General features: G+C 43.7%; 2 protein-coding genes across 2 annotated transcripts in view; one reads left to right on the plus strand and one right to left on the minus strand.

Moving 5' to 3' along the window:
- Positions 1–15,618, minus strand: part of LOC122543911 (zinc finger protein 239-like) — a 125,479-nt gene that overhangs the window by 96,848 nt on the left and 13,013 nt on the right. Inside the window, exon 3 of the mRNA XM_043682812.1 lies at positions 13,030–14,209. Coding sequence (XP_043538747.1) covers positions 13,065–14,102 — 1,038 coding nt within the window. The 5' untranslated portion in view covers positions 14,103–14,209 and the 3' untranslated portion in view covers positions 13,030–13,064. Of the gene's footprint in view, positions 14,210–15,618 lie in introns of the transcript that reaches the window.
- Positions 7,128–9,530, plus strand: LOC122543918 (zinc finger protein 239-like). Its single transcript, XM_043682835.1, has 2 exons — positions 7,128–7,300; positions 8,510–9,530. The coding sequence occupies exon 2, from the start codon at positions 8,621–8,623 to the stop codon at positions 9,410–9,412; it is 792 nt and encodes a 263-aa protein (XP_043538770.1). The 5' UTR covers positions 7,128–7,300; positions 8,510–8,620; the 3' UTR covers positions 9,413–9,530.

Here is a 15,618-nt window from a genome sequence, read left to right on the forward strand (position 1 = left end):
GTACTCTATGCTACTTTCTCCCCACCCTCACCCTCCTCTCATTTATCTCTCCACCCTGGAGGCTTTCTGCCTCTATTCCTGATGAAGGGCTTTTGCCCGAAACGTCGATTTTCCTGCTCCTCTGATGCTGCCTGACCTGCTGTGCTTTTCCAGCACCACTCTGATCTAAACTCTGGTTTCCAGCATCTGCAGTCCTCACTTTTGCCTGGTTTTCTGCTAGGGCCGAGCAGCTGCTACAATCTGACATGACTGTCCCAGATCAGTGGAATCCCAGCAAAGCACTTGGTCAGTTCCACTCTCAATGGACCGGGGCTGCAGGGCTGCACAGAGTTCACATGGGAAGGCAGGGTGAAACATCGGCCATGGATTTTTCACTCAAGATCAGAGTGAATTTCCTGGAATCAGACTGGTAAAGTTGAATATGAAAGTTTTGCTGCAATTGTGTTAGTTTTAGTGAGCACACAAATAGAATTTGGTGCAGTAATGATCTCCTAAACCAGGGAGGGAAATACTTGCCTTCGAAGCCATCTCAGGAATGTTTACTGGATCCATTCCAGGGATGAGGGGACTGTCCTCCAGTAGCAACACACCTTAAACATGTGAGACAAGAGAATGCCTTCGTTAATAAATGAATCTTTCGGTAGTGTTTAGTTTCGGGACATGATCCACAAAGCAGACACGAACGTATAAATTATAGAGTCATAGAGATGTACAGCATGGAAACAGACCCTTCCATACACGTACCACCCTCTGTGTGAAAAAGTTGCCCCTTAGGTCTCTTTTATATCTTTCCCCTCTCACCCTAAACCTATGCCCTCTAGTTCTGGACTCCCCCACCCCAGGGAAAATACTTTGTCTATTTACCCCATCCATGCCCCTCATGATATTATGAACCTCTTCAAGGTCACCTCTCAACTTCCGCTTTGGAGTGAAGAACCAAATCCAGTTGATTCTGATTTTAATGTTCCTCAAATTAAACTGGGTAATGAGGGAGCTCTCAAATATTGGGATAAATTATTCAGTTTCCTTCCAGAGGAGAATCAAAATTACCTGGAAGAGTTATTACTATCACATGGAGAGTTATGTGGGAATAAGCTGGGAAGTACTAACATGATTACGCATGATGTAGAAATAGGAAATGCTGTTCCAATTAAGCAACATCTTTATAGACTTAACCCTCTAACATTGGCACAGGTTCAGAAAGAGATTGAAAGCATGCTCACATGAGATGTGATCAAAGTGAGTTGCAATGAATGGAGCTCAACCATAATGATGGTGCCAAAACCAAATGGTATGTATTGATTATAGCAAACTCAATGCAGTTATGAAGTCTGATTCATATCCTATTGCATGGCTGGAAGACTATATTGAGAAGGTAGGACAAGAAACTTATATTTTGAAGCTGAACTTATTTGAGGGGTACTTCATCTGAGAGCACGAAGGAAATTTCAGCATTTGTGACACCAAATGGACTTTCCTCGCATAAAGTTATACCACGTGGTTTGTAAAATACACCAACTACTTTTCAAAGAAGAGAAAATGAGGTCTGCAGATGCTGGAGATCAGAGATGGAAATGTGTTGCTGGAGAAGCGCAGCAGGTCAGGCAGCATCTAGGGAACAGGAGAATCGACGTTTCGGGCATTAGCCCTTCTTCAGGAATGAGGAAACTACTTTTCAAAGACTAATCAAAAAAGGTCATTTTGGGATTACCCAAATGTGTGGTGTACATGGATGGTCTGGCGATTTTTAATCACACATAGAAGAAACATTTGGAGCATCTATCAAAATTGTTTGATCAAATACAGAAGGCGGGCTTGGTGATAAACCTGGTTAAGAGGGAGTTTGCAAAAGTCCAAGTCACGTTCCTAAGCCATATCATTGGACATGGATAAATGTCCCCTTGGGATGTGAAAACAGAGAGTATTGGGGAGTTTCCCATATCATTGATGAAAAGGGAAGTGCTACAATCCCTGGGACTGAATGGTTTTTAATCAAAAATTCATACCAAAGTTTAGCAGTGACGTTACTCCATTGACAGAGTTGTTGAAGAAGTGCAGAAAATTTCAGAGGATGGTAGAACATCAGAAGGCATTTGACAGCCTGTGTTAACGACAGCCTCAGTGTTAGCCACATCTAATTACAAATGGCAAAGCCATTCAAGGTGGCTATCGATATGAGGGATTTGGATACTGGTGCAGTACTCTTGCAAGAAGACAATGAGAAAGTCGAAAGACCTTTTGGAGATTTTTCCAGAAAGTTGAATATTCATCAACAGAAATATTCCACAATTGGGAAGCTCTTGAGTTTGATGTTGATGTCACAACATTTCAATATTTATGTTGTCAATAAATGTGTCTGGGACAATTGTACTTCTATTGATCAAAACGCCTTAACATTTTTGGAAAATTTTAAAGGTTAAAATACCTAGATAATTCAGATGAAGTTCATTGTTCCAGTCATTTCATTTGAAAATTAAACACATGGCAGGAGAATTACCGATACATTCTCATGAAGGAAAACAAAGGTGTTCAGTGGTGGAAGAAATGGACTGTAATATTGAATATTTGCATTAGTCAATGTATATGTATTGTAGTGTACTAATTGTGTACGACTAAAGATCTTTTTAAATTATGCCATCTTTGTTTATTGTGGTTCATTCTTTTCAGGGAGAAGTGAAGCTGCTATGGCTTTGAGGGGTGCATTTTGTCTTTTTGATTCAGAGAGGTTTTGAGCCAGGAGTATCGAGTTGTCTCTTCAAAACCAACAAAGTAAACAGCTGGTGAGGCCCTGGGTTTTTTTAAAAAACTTGAAACAAGTGGCATCAGGCTCCCATAGAACCATGATTTTAACTTAGTTTTTAATTGTTGGGGTTTTGAAGTTGGCTGTGGAAGCTGTTTCATCATTCTCTGTCAGAGCAGATAGCTGGAGTTCGCTTTCGCTGCCAGAATTTTCTGTTGGTGTTCTATTCTCCTGGACTGGAAAAAAAAACACTGCCTGTGAGACAGTCTATTTTACTGAATTTGCTTTTGCCAAGGGAGTGTTTATGGGATATTACCATCTTGGAACAGTTGCTGTTTAGCGGTTAAATAATCTACCATTCTGTTAAACTTATACAAATTCTTCTTTATTTCCTTTGTATTTTCACTGGGTTTAAGAATGACACGTATTTTTATTAAAGTAAAGTAATGTGACTAATCGAATTTAATCTGGAACACAGCACCTTACACGTGTCTTTAAATAAGATGTAAAGCTAAGGTCTAGGCTGTATCCTCAACACATTTGAAGGGGGTTTGGTCTGCTCCATAACAATAGCCTGTTCCCCAGATGGCTCCAGAACTTACTAATCTTAAAACTTGTCTCCAATGTGGACCAGTAAAAAAAAGAATCTGGAAATCAGATTCACGGTCCACACAAAGATTGAAGTCACCCGTGATTATTATGGTTTCTAATATACATAGGAGAAAGTGAGGTCTGCAGATGCTGGAGATCAGAGCTGGAAATGTGTTGCTGGAAAAGCGCAACAGGTCAGGCAGCATCCAAGGAACAGGAGAATCGACGTTTCAGGCATAAGCCCTTCTTCAGGAAGGAAAGTTTGTCCAGCAGGCTAAGATAAAAGGTAGGGAGGAGGGACTTGGGGGAGGGGCGTCGGAAATGTGATAGGTGGAAGAGGTCAAAGTGAGGGTGATAGGTCAGACTGGGGTGGGGGCAACGTCGATTCTCCTGTTCCCTGGATGCTGCCTGACCTGCTGCGCTTTTCTAATATACATACCTCATTAACTCTTCCTGTAGGCTCTGTCCTACACCGAAATACTCTTAGGAGGCTCATAAGTTATTACCAGCATTTTTCTTGCTTCTGCTGCTGTATCACCAACAAATAAACTCAGCGAATTCCTGTCCTTGTCAATCTCCTTGTTTATTGATGAAGTTTCTATCGATATGCTTGTGAAATATTGTCTTGCCTGATAATTAAATTTCAAAATGAGGATGCTGCTGTGAAGAATATCAGTAAGAATTGCCAGCAAAGATTCATCAGCACCTTCGAATCGGAAATTCTTATCCTTCAGTACAGTCTTCACATCTCCATGATTTCTCCATTGCAGCTCTGCCCTTGTCTCTATGCACACTGGATTACCAGGTTAAATGTTACACACACACACACACATACACATACACACACACGCTTTTTCCCTGCTGTTGTCTTTCACAATGTGTAACTGGTTCAAACTCTTTCCACAGTCAGAGCAGTGAAACACTTTCTCCGTGATATATGCACTTCGGCGGTTTTTCAGTCACAATGCTGTTTCAGGTCTGTCCCCACAGACAGAACGAACACACAGTTCTCCTTCTGTGTTCCAAAGCTGGAGACATTCTGTCCCTGACGAGTCAAGTGAATCTGTCAGATCTTGATGTGATCCTTGTGTTAGGTTTTCTGTCTTTAAATCCTCCCTTTCTCATACCCTGCAAGCAGAGTGTGGAAAAATCATCCCTGGAAGTTCAGAAATTCAGGACAGGCAACGCCTGTCTGTATTCAAAATGCTTTGCTGTATTTAGATTTTTTAAAATTAGATTCTCTACAGTGTGGAAACAGGCCCTTCGGCCCAACCAGTCCACACCGACCCTCCAAAGAGTAACCCACCCAGACGCATTTACCCTCTGACTAATGCACCTAACACTTTGGGCAATTTAGCGTGGCCGATCCACCCTGACTTTATCATTGTACTTCAGCCTAAAATGTCCAACCCAACATACTCTTTCTCTTTCCTCTGCTGAAATCTGAACCTACTCCACCAAGATCGTTATTTCTTTCCTCTTCTGTTAGTTTTCTCACCCCCCTCTTCCTGCGTTCAATTCTCCAGCTTCTGTGTTCAATTCAACCATCATTTACTGCCAGGAAGTATGGCGAGATTTAACTGGCGCATTCAAGAAAGCATTAAATAATGACTTGCCCAGCAACAAGATGAAAGGGCATGGAGGAAAGGCAAGAGAATGTCAGTAAGCCAGAACGCTCATTTGGAGAGCAAGCTAAGAGACTATGGGGGAAATGAAGTTTTCCTGTGCCACAACATCTCTGTAATCCTCGCACTGTTGGGAGTGTACATAAAGAAAGAATACAACATGAGGCAATATTTTAGAAACCATCGCATGTGGATAACAAAGATAATGTACAATTATAAACTTTTTTTTGAAAAAGTATAAACAAATCTTAGAGAATAAACGTGTTAACGTTATAGAAGAGCAAAGCAATGTCTGTGTTCACTCGCACAATGGCTTTGGATGTTCGCACCCAGATAATACACACAGTGAAATTGAAATTCTGTTAGATTGGACGACTCTATCAGATCCTATGCAACATTGTTTGAAGATCCTGACTGAAAATCCTCCCAATTCTCTGGAATCTGCAGCCTGGAACTCAGAGTGGGGCTAAAAAGGCAGAGAGTCTAATATATGTGCAGTCTCGCACACATAAATACAGTGTAGTCCATATAAATAGTCTAACACAGAGTTTAATTTAGATAAATGCGAGGTGCTGCATTTTGGGAAAGCAAATCTTAGCAGGACTTATACACTTAATAGTTAAGGTCCTGGGGAGTGTTGCTGAACAAAGAGCCCTTGGAGTGCAGGTTCATAGTCCCTTGAAAGTAAAGTCGCAGGTAGATAGGATAGTGAGGAAGGAGTTTGATATGCTTTCCTTTATTGGTCAGAGTATTGAGTACAGGAATTGGGAGGTCATGTTGCGGCTGTCCAGGACATTGGTTAGGCCACTATTGGAAAATTGTGTGCAATTCTGGTTTCCTTCCTATTGGAAAGATGTTGTAAAACTTGAAAGGTTCAGAAAAGATTTACAAGGATGTTGCCAGGGTTGGAGGATTTGAGCTACAAAGAGAGGCTGAACAGGCCGGGGGCTGTTTTCCCTGGAGCATCGGAGGCTGAGGGGTGATCTTATAGAGGTTTACAAAATCATGAGGGGCATGGATAGGATAAATAGACAAAGTCTTTTCCCTGGGGTGGGAGAGTCCAAACTAGAGGGCATAGGTTTAGGATGAAAGGGGAAAGATATAAAAGAGACCTAAAAGCAGAGGGTGGTATGTGTATGGAATCAGCTGGCAGAGGAAGTGGTGGAGGCTGGTACAATTGCAACATTTAAAAGGCATCTGGATGGGTATATGAATAGGAAGGGTTTGGAGGGATATGGGCTGAGTGCTGGCAGGTGGGACTAGATGGGGCTGGGGTATCTGGTCAGCATGGGTGAGTTGGACTGAAGGGTCTGTTTCCGTGCTGTACATCCCTCTGACTCTATGACATGCAAATACAGTTTAATACACACAAGTATAATGAAACTCTCAATAATCCACAATCTCGCTATTACCAAGTGATGATTTGGAGGTGCCGGTGTTGGACTGGGGCTTACAAATTAAAAATCACACAACATCTGGTTATAATCCAACAGATTTATTTGGAAGCACTCGCTTTCGGAGCCCTGCTCCTTCATCAGGTGATTGTGGAATATAAGATCGGAAGACAGAATTGATAGCAAAAGTTTATAGTGTGATGCAACTGAAATTATATATTGATAAACAATCCAGATTTTTTTCAATATATAACTTCAGTTGCATCACACTGTAAATTTTTGCTATAAATTCTATGTATTACAATCTTATATTCCTGAACCATCTGATGAAGGAGGAGCACTCCGAAAGCTAAAGCTTTCAAATATACCTGTTGGACCATAACCAGATGTTGTGCGATTTTTAACATTTATCAAGTGAGTGAGACGGAATTTCTGAACGTTCCCCCCACGTAATCTCAGTAAAACCTCCCTAGAGGGAAAAGAAAACTCCTGCTTTCCATCTGCAAATTCCGCTAAAAGAAGTTTACAAAAGCCATCCGTGGACGCCTAGGTCAGAAATTCATGATTTCACCTCCTGTTTCCTGAGCCTTACTGGGAGCGGTACTTCCCTGGCCCCAGTGACTCTCTGGAGCCAGTTTGCATCTGCCCACTTCAGGACCGCACCGCCCCCGTGTCTGACTGACGCCACAGTGTGCAATAGCAAAGTAAGGTGGAACTGGACACCATCGGATGGTCCTCCAGCCAATCAAGTCCTACAAAGAGACCACGTGCTCTTCTCGCCACCATCCCCCCACCCCCAGGATCCTTGGAGTTTCAGGAGGGGGAGACGATAACAGCCAAGTGCACTAACGGAACCAGGGAGAGGATACATAAATACCCGGAGGGCATCCAGACCAAAGTTAGAGTCTCCAGCTCCCGCGTTTGCAACAGACGGCGGTACCGTCAAACAGGTTGTGACCATTCTTCCTTCCTCAGTTGTGTTAGGAGGGGACTTACACCCAGCAAACTCGGACAACAGCAATGATTGTCTGTTCTGAAGTTTTAACCTTGAACTGACAGCGCCTCTCTTTGTCAACCAATTCAAACATCAGCACGACTGGGAATGGGGAAGGGCCAAATCAAGGAGGGATTGGTAAACAGTAGTGAGAGTTTTAATTGAGGAGCTGTTTGACTTAGATACTGTGCAGGCTAGTAAGGGCAGTGATGACTGGGGAGTGAACAAGCCTCAGCTAATTATATGGGCATATGATGGAAAAATGTACAGACCTGTGAAAAAATGATAAATTTTGATCTCTGTATGTACATGTTTACATATGTATGGCATGACCAACTGTACAGACCATCAAATTATTTTATGAATAAAGTATATTTTTGAAATAAAAAAAGACTATGGATATAGTCAGAGGAGATTCACATCATCTCAAGTTTCAGATTGAAATGGCTGGTCTGGGAGACAGAGTTGTTCTGTATTCAGAAGCTCAGCTGGAGATCAGATATCAGAGCTGTGACCAGGCTGGTTCAGCCTCGGTTGGCAACAAGAGGGAAAGAGTCAGTGACTACAGATTGAAGACAATGGTTTCATTCTTTGAAATACTAAAACAGGATAAATTTCTGCTCCTCTACAATGGATGACACGGAAGTCAGGAAGGTGGGTGACTTGGGAGGTGGCAGTGGTTTACATACATCTGCCAACCTGATCCTTTTGCGTGGTTGAATTTGAAAAGGGTTGGGAGATTCTGATTGAATTTGGGAGAAAGTGAGGACTGCAGATGCTGGAGATCAGAGTCGAAGGGTGTGGTGCTGGAAAAGCCGGTCAGGCAGCATCCGAGGAGCAGGAGAGTTGAGCAGTTTCGGGCATAAGCCCTTCATCAGGAATCCTGATTAACACTGTTTTTGCCAAGTGTCTCTATTGCAACAGTCTTATTTTCTCTCTCCTCCCATTGAGACCAGACTCCTATGGTAGGACCAGGTGACAGGTTCCCTTCCCTGATGGTCATTTGTGAACCAGTTAGCTTTTTGTGACAATTCTACTAGCTTTTTATGGTCATTTTTCCTTATGTTCATCACGCAAGTTACTGAATTCATTGAGTTTAACAGTCTGCCTTTGTGTTTTTGCAGGTTCACTCACACATATTTTCTGTTTTCAATCTATTTCACAGGGTTTTAGAAAAGGAGGGTTTGCAGTAAGAAAACAGAAACTTGACCTCACATCCGGATCAAAAGGAGTCACCTGATTTACTGTAACTGGAATATTATCGTGGGTTTTTAACATGGAAACCAAAATCACAGTTGACAATGGGGAGAAACCGTACACGTGTGGTTTGTCTGGACGAGGGTTCAGTCAGTCGCCTTACCTGTCAGAATATGAATGCAGCCATCTTAGGGAGAAACCATGGAAATGTGGGGACTGCGGGAAGGGATTCAGTTACCCAGTTCAGTTGGAAATTCATCAGCGCAGTCACACTGGGGAGAGACCATTCACCTGTACAGAGTGTGGGAAGGGATTCTCTACCTCGTCTCACCTGCTCACACACCAACGCATTCACACTGGGAATAGGCCGTTCACTTGCTGTGTGTGTGGGAAGGGATTCACTCAGTCATCCAACCTGTTAACACACCAGCGGCTTCACACTGGAGAGAGACCATTTTCCTGCTCCGTGTGTGGGAAGGGATTCACCATTTCAGCTCACTTACTGAGACACCAGCGGGTTCACACTGACGAGAGACCTTTTAAATGCCCAGACTGCGGCAACCACTATAAAAGTTCTGGGGAACTGATGTCCCATCAACGTGTTCACACTGACGAGAGACCCTTCAGGTGCTCTCACTGTGGAGCTGGGTTCAAGCAATCATCTGACCTCACTGTGCATCAACGTACTCACACGGGGGAGAGACCATTCACCTGCTCCACGTGTGGGAAAAGATTCAATCAGACATGCACCCTTCTGAGACACCAGCGAGTTCACACTGGGGAGAGACCTTTTAATTGCACCGAGTGTGGGAAGAGATTTGGTCGTTCCTCTACCCTACTGAGACACCAGCTAGTTCACAAGAAATTATAGTGACTGGACTTCTACCAACACAAACAGAAATATGTACATGAAGGTATGTTCGGGCTGACATTCACTTATTGTGGTCAATACTCTGATAAAAAGCAAGTAAAATCAGCTTGATATGAAACCCGGCTTGGTTACTCTTTGTAATCTATCTTCACATCCATTCAAGTTGAAATCATAGAAATTCTGTCACTAAGATTGGGACCCACTTAACACCTTCAACATTCACTCACTACAAATGCACAGTGTGTACCACCTGCCAAAATGCATTGCAGCAACTCACCAAAGCTCCTCAGACAACACCTTACAAAACTGCAGCTTCTGCCACCCAGAGGGAGAACAGCAGCAGATGCCAGTTCCTGTCCAAGCCACACAACCTGACTTGGAAAGATATTGACCTTTCCATTGCTGAGTCAAAATCTTGGAACTCTCTCCTAGAACAGCACAAATGTTTTACCTATAACCCTCTGAACTACAGCAGTTGAAGCCAGTTCACGATCACCTTTTTCTGGGCAATTAAGGATTGGCAATGATGCTGGCCTAGTCAGCAATGCAATAGTCTGTGAATGAATGAGAAACAAAGGCAGCGGTTTTTTCATATTTGAAACCAACTGCAGGATCCAGCTCCGGAAACCTGCCACTGAATTTCCTTTTCCCTAACACTGATATTCCCATAAATTCTTCCTGAATCAAACTAACAAATGTTGAAATGTTTGCTCCGTACGCTGATTAAATAAATCGCAATTGTTTCTGAAAGTTACTACAGAATCTGCTTCTACCATTCGCTGTGTTCCAAATCATCATAACTTGGTCAGTATAATCCCTCATCTTTACCCTGGAATTTTAAATCATTTTCTCAGAAGTTGTGTTCTGTGGTCACCAAACTCTCTGCCATTGGATGCCCACAAAAACTAGACCTCTATTGAGTCACTCCTCATCTCTGCTCTGAGGAGAATAGTGCCAGCTCCTCTGGTTTCACTTCCCCTCATTTCGGATACTATTCTGGCAATGCTTTCTCCTGCTCCCTCTCCAAGGCCTTGATATCTCTCGTGAAGTGTGACATTCAGAAGTAATTACCAGATTTTACCTGAGGATGAACCAGAGTGATTTTTAAAGGTTCTGTATAACTTGTTTTTGACCTCCATTATTACAGCCAGGGAGCAGTTTGTGCTTTTTTTTCCCCCAAAGATCAATTTGTCCTGTCACATTAAATAATGTGTACATCTCCACTCCCAGGTCACTTTGTTCTTGCACTCTAATACTCCCATTTAGTTTATTCTCCCTCATCTTACTCTTTCTTTAAAAATCGACTGTTGTGGATCACTTTGGGATGTCCTGAGGGTATGAAAAATGTTGAATGAACACAGGGACTTTTGTCTTTTACCGGGATTTTAACTTGTAGATTTTTTTTAAACCCGTGGTGAACTCATGATTATCAAAGTGGGCTACTTTACTGCAGAGACAACCTCAGCTGGGAGTCAGTGATTGAAGAGGAAAGATCCCAGACCCTGGTTCTTCACAGTTCACTGCAGACCTGACAGGTAAATCAGCAACATTCTCAATCAGGAGATCTCAATAAATGCTACACGCTGTCCTCAAGGGAGCTCTGCAGCTGCTGTGGGATCACCAGTCCCGACTCAACTAACACCAAAAAACATGATCAGTCAGTCACTTACCTGATGGCTGATCGTGGAATCGTACCATACAGAAACTGGCTGCTGTGAAACAGAACAACTTGAATATACATGTCTCATATATTAAACAACCCAAGGTGCTTCAGATGAGTTTGCTAAGGCAACATTTGATGCCAAGTCCCCTTGGGCAAGATTTGCGAAATAGCCAAGAGCTTGTTTGAAAAGGCAGATGTGAAGAAACATTTTTAATCAGGAGGGAGCTGTAAATGTTCAGGGAGGAAATGTCTGAGCGTCGCACAGAGGCACGGCCACTAATGATGGAAGAATTAACATCAGAGATCCTCAGTAAATCAGGATGACGGGAGCACAGAGAGTGGATGAGCGACTGAGATAACGGATAGCGAGGGACACGACCAGGTGTAGATATCACAGAGAGTGAATGACTGGAGATTACACAGATAGATAAGGGCATGACCAGGCGTACGGATATCTCAGAGAATAAACTGACTATGAAAGACTGGTCAGAAATGTATTGGAATAATCCAGTCTGAAGGTAACATGGACATGAATGAGATTTTCAGCAGCACGTGAGCTGAGATGGGGCAGAAATAAATGTTATGGAAAATGAAATACATGTTCTTAGCAATAACCTGGACACTGATGCTCACTTTAGGTTCTGGCAGACTATTCAACTCCTGACCTCATTAAAGTCTTCATTCAAACACAGACAAAAGAACTGAATCCCAGAGGTGAGTTTGGAATGACTGTTCTTGAGTTCAAGGCTGACTTTGACAGAATGTGACATCAGGGGGCTCAAGCAAAACTGGAGTCAATGGGAATCATTGCGAAAACTCTTGGTTGGACCCAGCACAAAGAAATATGATTGTGATTATTAAAAGTTAGTCATCTAAGCTCCAGGACACCTCAGTTGGAACTCCTCAGGGTAGTGTCCTCAGCCCAACAACCTTCATCAATGACCTTCTCTCCATCATAATGTCAGAAGTGGGATGCTGACTCATGATTACATGATATACAGCACCATGTGGTATTATTCTATTTTAGACTATAAGGTTAAATAGGGATTTCTATCTTCACAATACAATTAAAACAGCAGACTACTTGAGATGAACCTTCTACACCATAAAGGCTGAGAACAGCCAGAGGTTTCCAGAACTAGATTAATTGAGGATATCTGGTCGTGTAGATGAGTTGGACTGAAGGGTTTGTTTCCATGCAGTACAGCTCCCGGAGTCTAAAGATCTTGGACCCATAAAGGATTAACCACTTAAGGCACGTGTATGTGGGTGTGTCGGGGGCGGTGGAGACTGAATGAACTGATAAAGGTTGAAGTTACCACACTGCCGCAAAGCCTGTCTGTCATCTGCAATGCACAACGCAGGTGTGCAGTAGAATACTCCCCAGTTTCCTGAACGACTGCAGCTCCAACAACATGCAGGAAGCTTGACACCACCAAGGACAAATGATGTACATGAATATTTAATTTCTCCACTGATGATGCCCTCCGTAGCAGCATGGTGTACCATCTACAAGATGCAGTGAAGAAATGTGCCAAGGTTCCAAACACAAGACCATTACCACCTAGAAGGACAAGTGCAGCAGATACATAAGAACGCCATCACCTTGCAAGTTATGCTCCAAGCCACTCACCATCCAGACTTGGAAGGGTAGCGCCAATTCTTCATTGTTGCTGGGTGAAATCTGAGTCCCCTCCCTAAAAGCATCGTTGGAGGAGCTACAATAAATGGACTCCAGCAGGTCAAGAAGGCAGCTTACCACCACCAAGAGCAACCAGGAATGTAGGTCTAGTCAGCAACGCCCACCTCCCATGAATGAGTAAAAAAGGCTTAAAACATTGCAATTAACACAAAACTGGTTTATTTGACTACAATCCAGAACATTAACACTCATAATAGGGCTACAGCTTATTCCGATCAGCAGAAACAGATGCCAATGAACATGGTTCACGCTCCAATAAGGTTAATAGTAAAATCTAATCACCGTAGTTACTTGTGAACTTGCTGGTGTCTCAGCAGGTGGGATGACCGAGTGAATCGCTTCTCACACTGAGGGCAGCTGAACGGTCTCTCTCCACTGTGAACCTGCTGGTGTATGAGCAAGGTAGATGACTGAGTGAAGCCCTTCCCACACTCAGAGCAGGTGTATGGCCTCTCCCCACTGTGAAACCGCTGGTGGATCAACAGATGGGATGACTGAGTGAATCCCTTCCCACACTCTGAGCAGGTGTATGGCCTCTCTCCACTGTGAAACCGCTGGTGTGTCAGCAGGCTGGATGACTGAGTGAATCCCTTCCCACAATCAGAGCAGGTGAATGGCCTCTCCCCGGTGTGAACGCGCTGGTGTTTTGTCAGATCAGAAGACCAAGTGAATCGTTTCCCACACTTGGAGCAGGTGAATGGTCTCTCCCCAGTGTGAACCCTTTGGTGTCTCAGCAAGCTGGATAGCTGGGTGAATCTTTTGCCACACTTGGAGCACGTGAATGGTCTCTCTCCAGTGTGAGTGCACTGGTGTATGGTGAGGTTAGACGGCCGCTTGAACCCATTTCCGCAGTGAGAGCACCTGAATGGTCTCTCATCGGTGTGAACATGCTGATGGCGCATCAGTTCCCCAGAGCTTTTAAAGCTCTTCCCACAGTCTGAGCATTGAAAAGGCCTTTCATCTGTGTGAAGTCGCTGATGGCGCCGGAGTTCCCAGGAATTCTTGTAGCACTTTGTGCAGTCTGGGCATTTAAAAGGCTTCTCGCCAGTGTGAACTTGTTGGTGTCTCAGCAGAGTGGACGAGTCGGTGAATCCTTTCCCACACTCCGAGCAGGTGAATGGCCTCTCCCCGGTGTGCCGACGGAGATGGGTTTTCAGCTCAGACGGGTAACTAAATCCCTCCCCGCAGTCCCCACACTTCCATGGCTTCACCCCGTCGTGGCTGCGCTTGTGTCTCGACAGCCCGGATGATCGGCTGAAACCTCGTCCACACAAAGAACATGTGAATGGTTTCTCCCCGCTGTGATTGGGGCTTTTCCCTTCCATGTTCAAAACCAATGATAGTCAGGTTACGATAAACTGGGAGACTCCGTCCAAACCTGTTCCGGTATTTGGGTTAAGGTTCCTGACTGTAGATCCTCTCCTTTTAAACCCTATGAAATTAGTTGAAAATAGAGACAGAAAAAAAAAATGGGATTGAGAGGGAACCCACAACATCTGTGAAATTGAGCAGAATGAATCTGGGAACTTCTGGGGCCAGCACGAGTGAAAACTGACCATGAAAACTATTAGATTGCATTAAAAACCCAACTGGCTCATTCATGTCCTTCAGTAAAAGGAACTTGCCGCCCAGCCTGGAGCCACGCAATATTCTATGGGAGAACAGAGAGAGTTAGAGAGAGTGGGAGCAAGGCGGGAGAGGAAAGAGAGGAATTTTATATATCTGCAGATTGACCAGAACTCTGACAAACTTCCCAACTCTCAACTTCCACCACCTAGAAGGACCAGGTGGGCAGGGGTATACGAACACAATCACCACTAAGTTCCCTCAAACTCACACACTGTCCTGACTTTCCTAACGTTAAGCACTGGTTCAGCAGTAATTTCCTCCATTTTAATCTTGGGAAGACTATAGCTATCCTGCTACAAAAACCACTCCCTCTCTCGCAACTCCATCCCTATTCCTGACCATTGTGTACAGTACTGGACAATGTCATATTTCACCCGAGGATCAGCTTCTAACCATCTGCTGTTTAGATCAGGGTGGTGCTGGAAAAGCACAGCAGGTCAGGCAGCATCCGAGGAGCAGGAAAATCATCAGGGATTCCCGATGAAGGGCTTTTGACCGAAACGGCGATTTTCCTGCTCCTCGGATGCTGCCTGACCTGCTGTGCTTTTCCAGCACCACTCTCATCTAAACTCTGGTTTCCAGCATCTGCAGTCCTCAGTTTGCCTTGTTGACTCTAACCATCTGCTCCAGTCTCACCACCTCCAAGATATTTGTGCTCTTCTAATTCCAGCCCCCTTGACATTCCTGCTTTTATTTGTTTTACCTCGAATGGCTGAGTCTTCAGTTACCAAGACCATAATTTCTGGAATTTACTTCCTAATCCTCTCCCTTTCTCTTCTTCATTTTCCTCCTTTGACATCCTCTTTAACATCTACCTCTCTAACCAGGTTTTTGGTCACCTGTTCCAATTTCCATTATGTTGAGGTTGTACAGGACATTGGTGAGGCCTCTTCTGGCAAACTGTGTCCAGTTCTGGTTACCCTGTTATAGGAAGGATATTATTTAGCTGGAGAGGGTTCAGAAGAGATTTACCAGGATGTTGTCAGGTATGGAAGGTTTTAACTGGAGCGTAGGAGGTTGAGAGCAACCTGGTAGAAGCTTATATAAAAAAAAAGAGGTACAGATAGAGTTGATGGTAGTTGTCATTTCCCTAAGATGGGAAATTTCACTCGGGGACACATTTTTAAGGTGAGAGGAGAGAAACTTAAAAAAAGACAAAATAGGCAATCTTTTTACACAGCGGGTGGTCCGACTGTGGAATAAACTTCCTGA

Source organism: Chiloscyllium plagiosum, chromosome 45 (genome assembly GCF_004010195.1).
Source record: "Chiloscyllium plagiosum isolate BGI_BamShark_2017 chromosome 45, ASM401019v2, whole genome shotgun sequence".
NCBI classification, from domain to species: Eukaryota; Metazoa; Chordata; class Chondrichthyes; order Orectolobiformes; family Hemiscylliidae; genus Chiloscyllium; species Chiloscyllium plagiosum.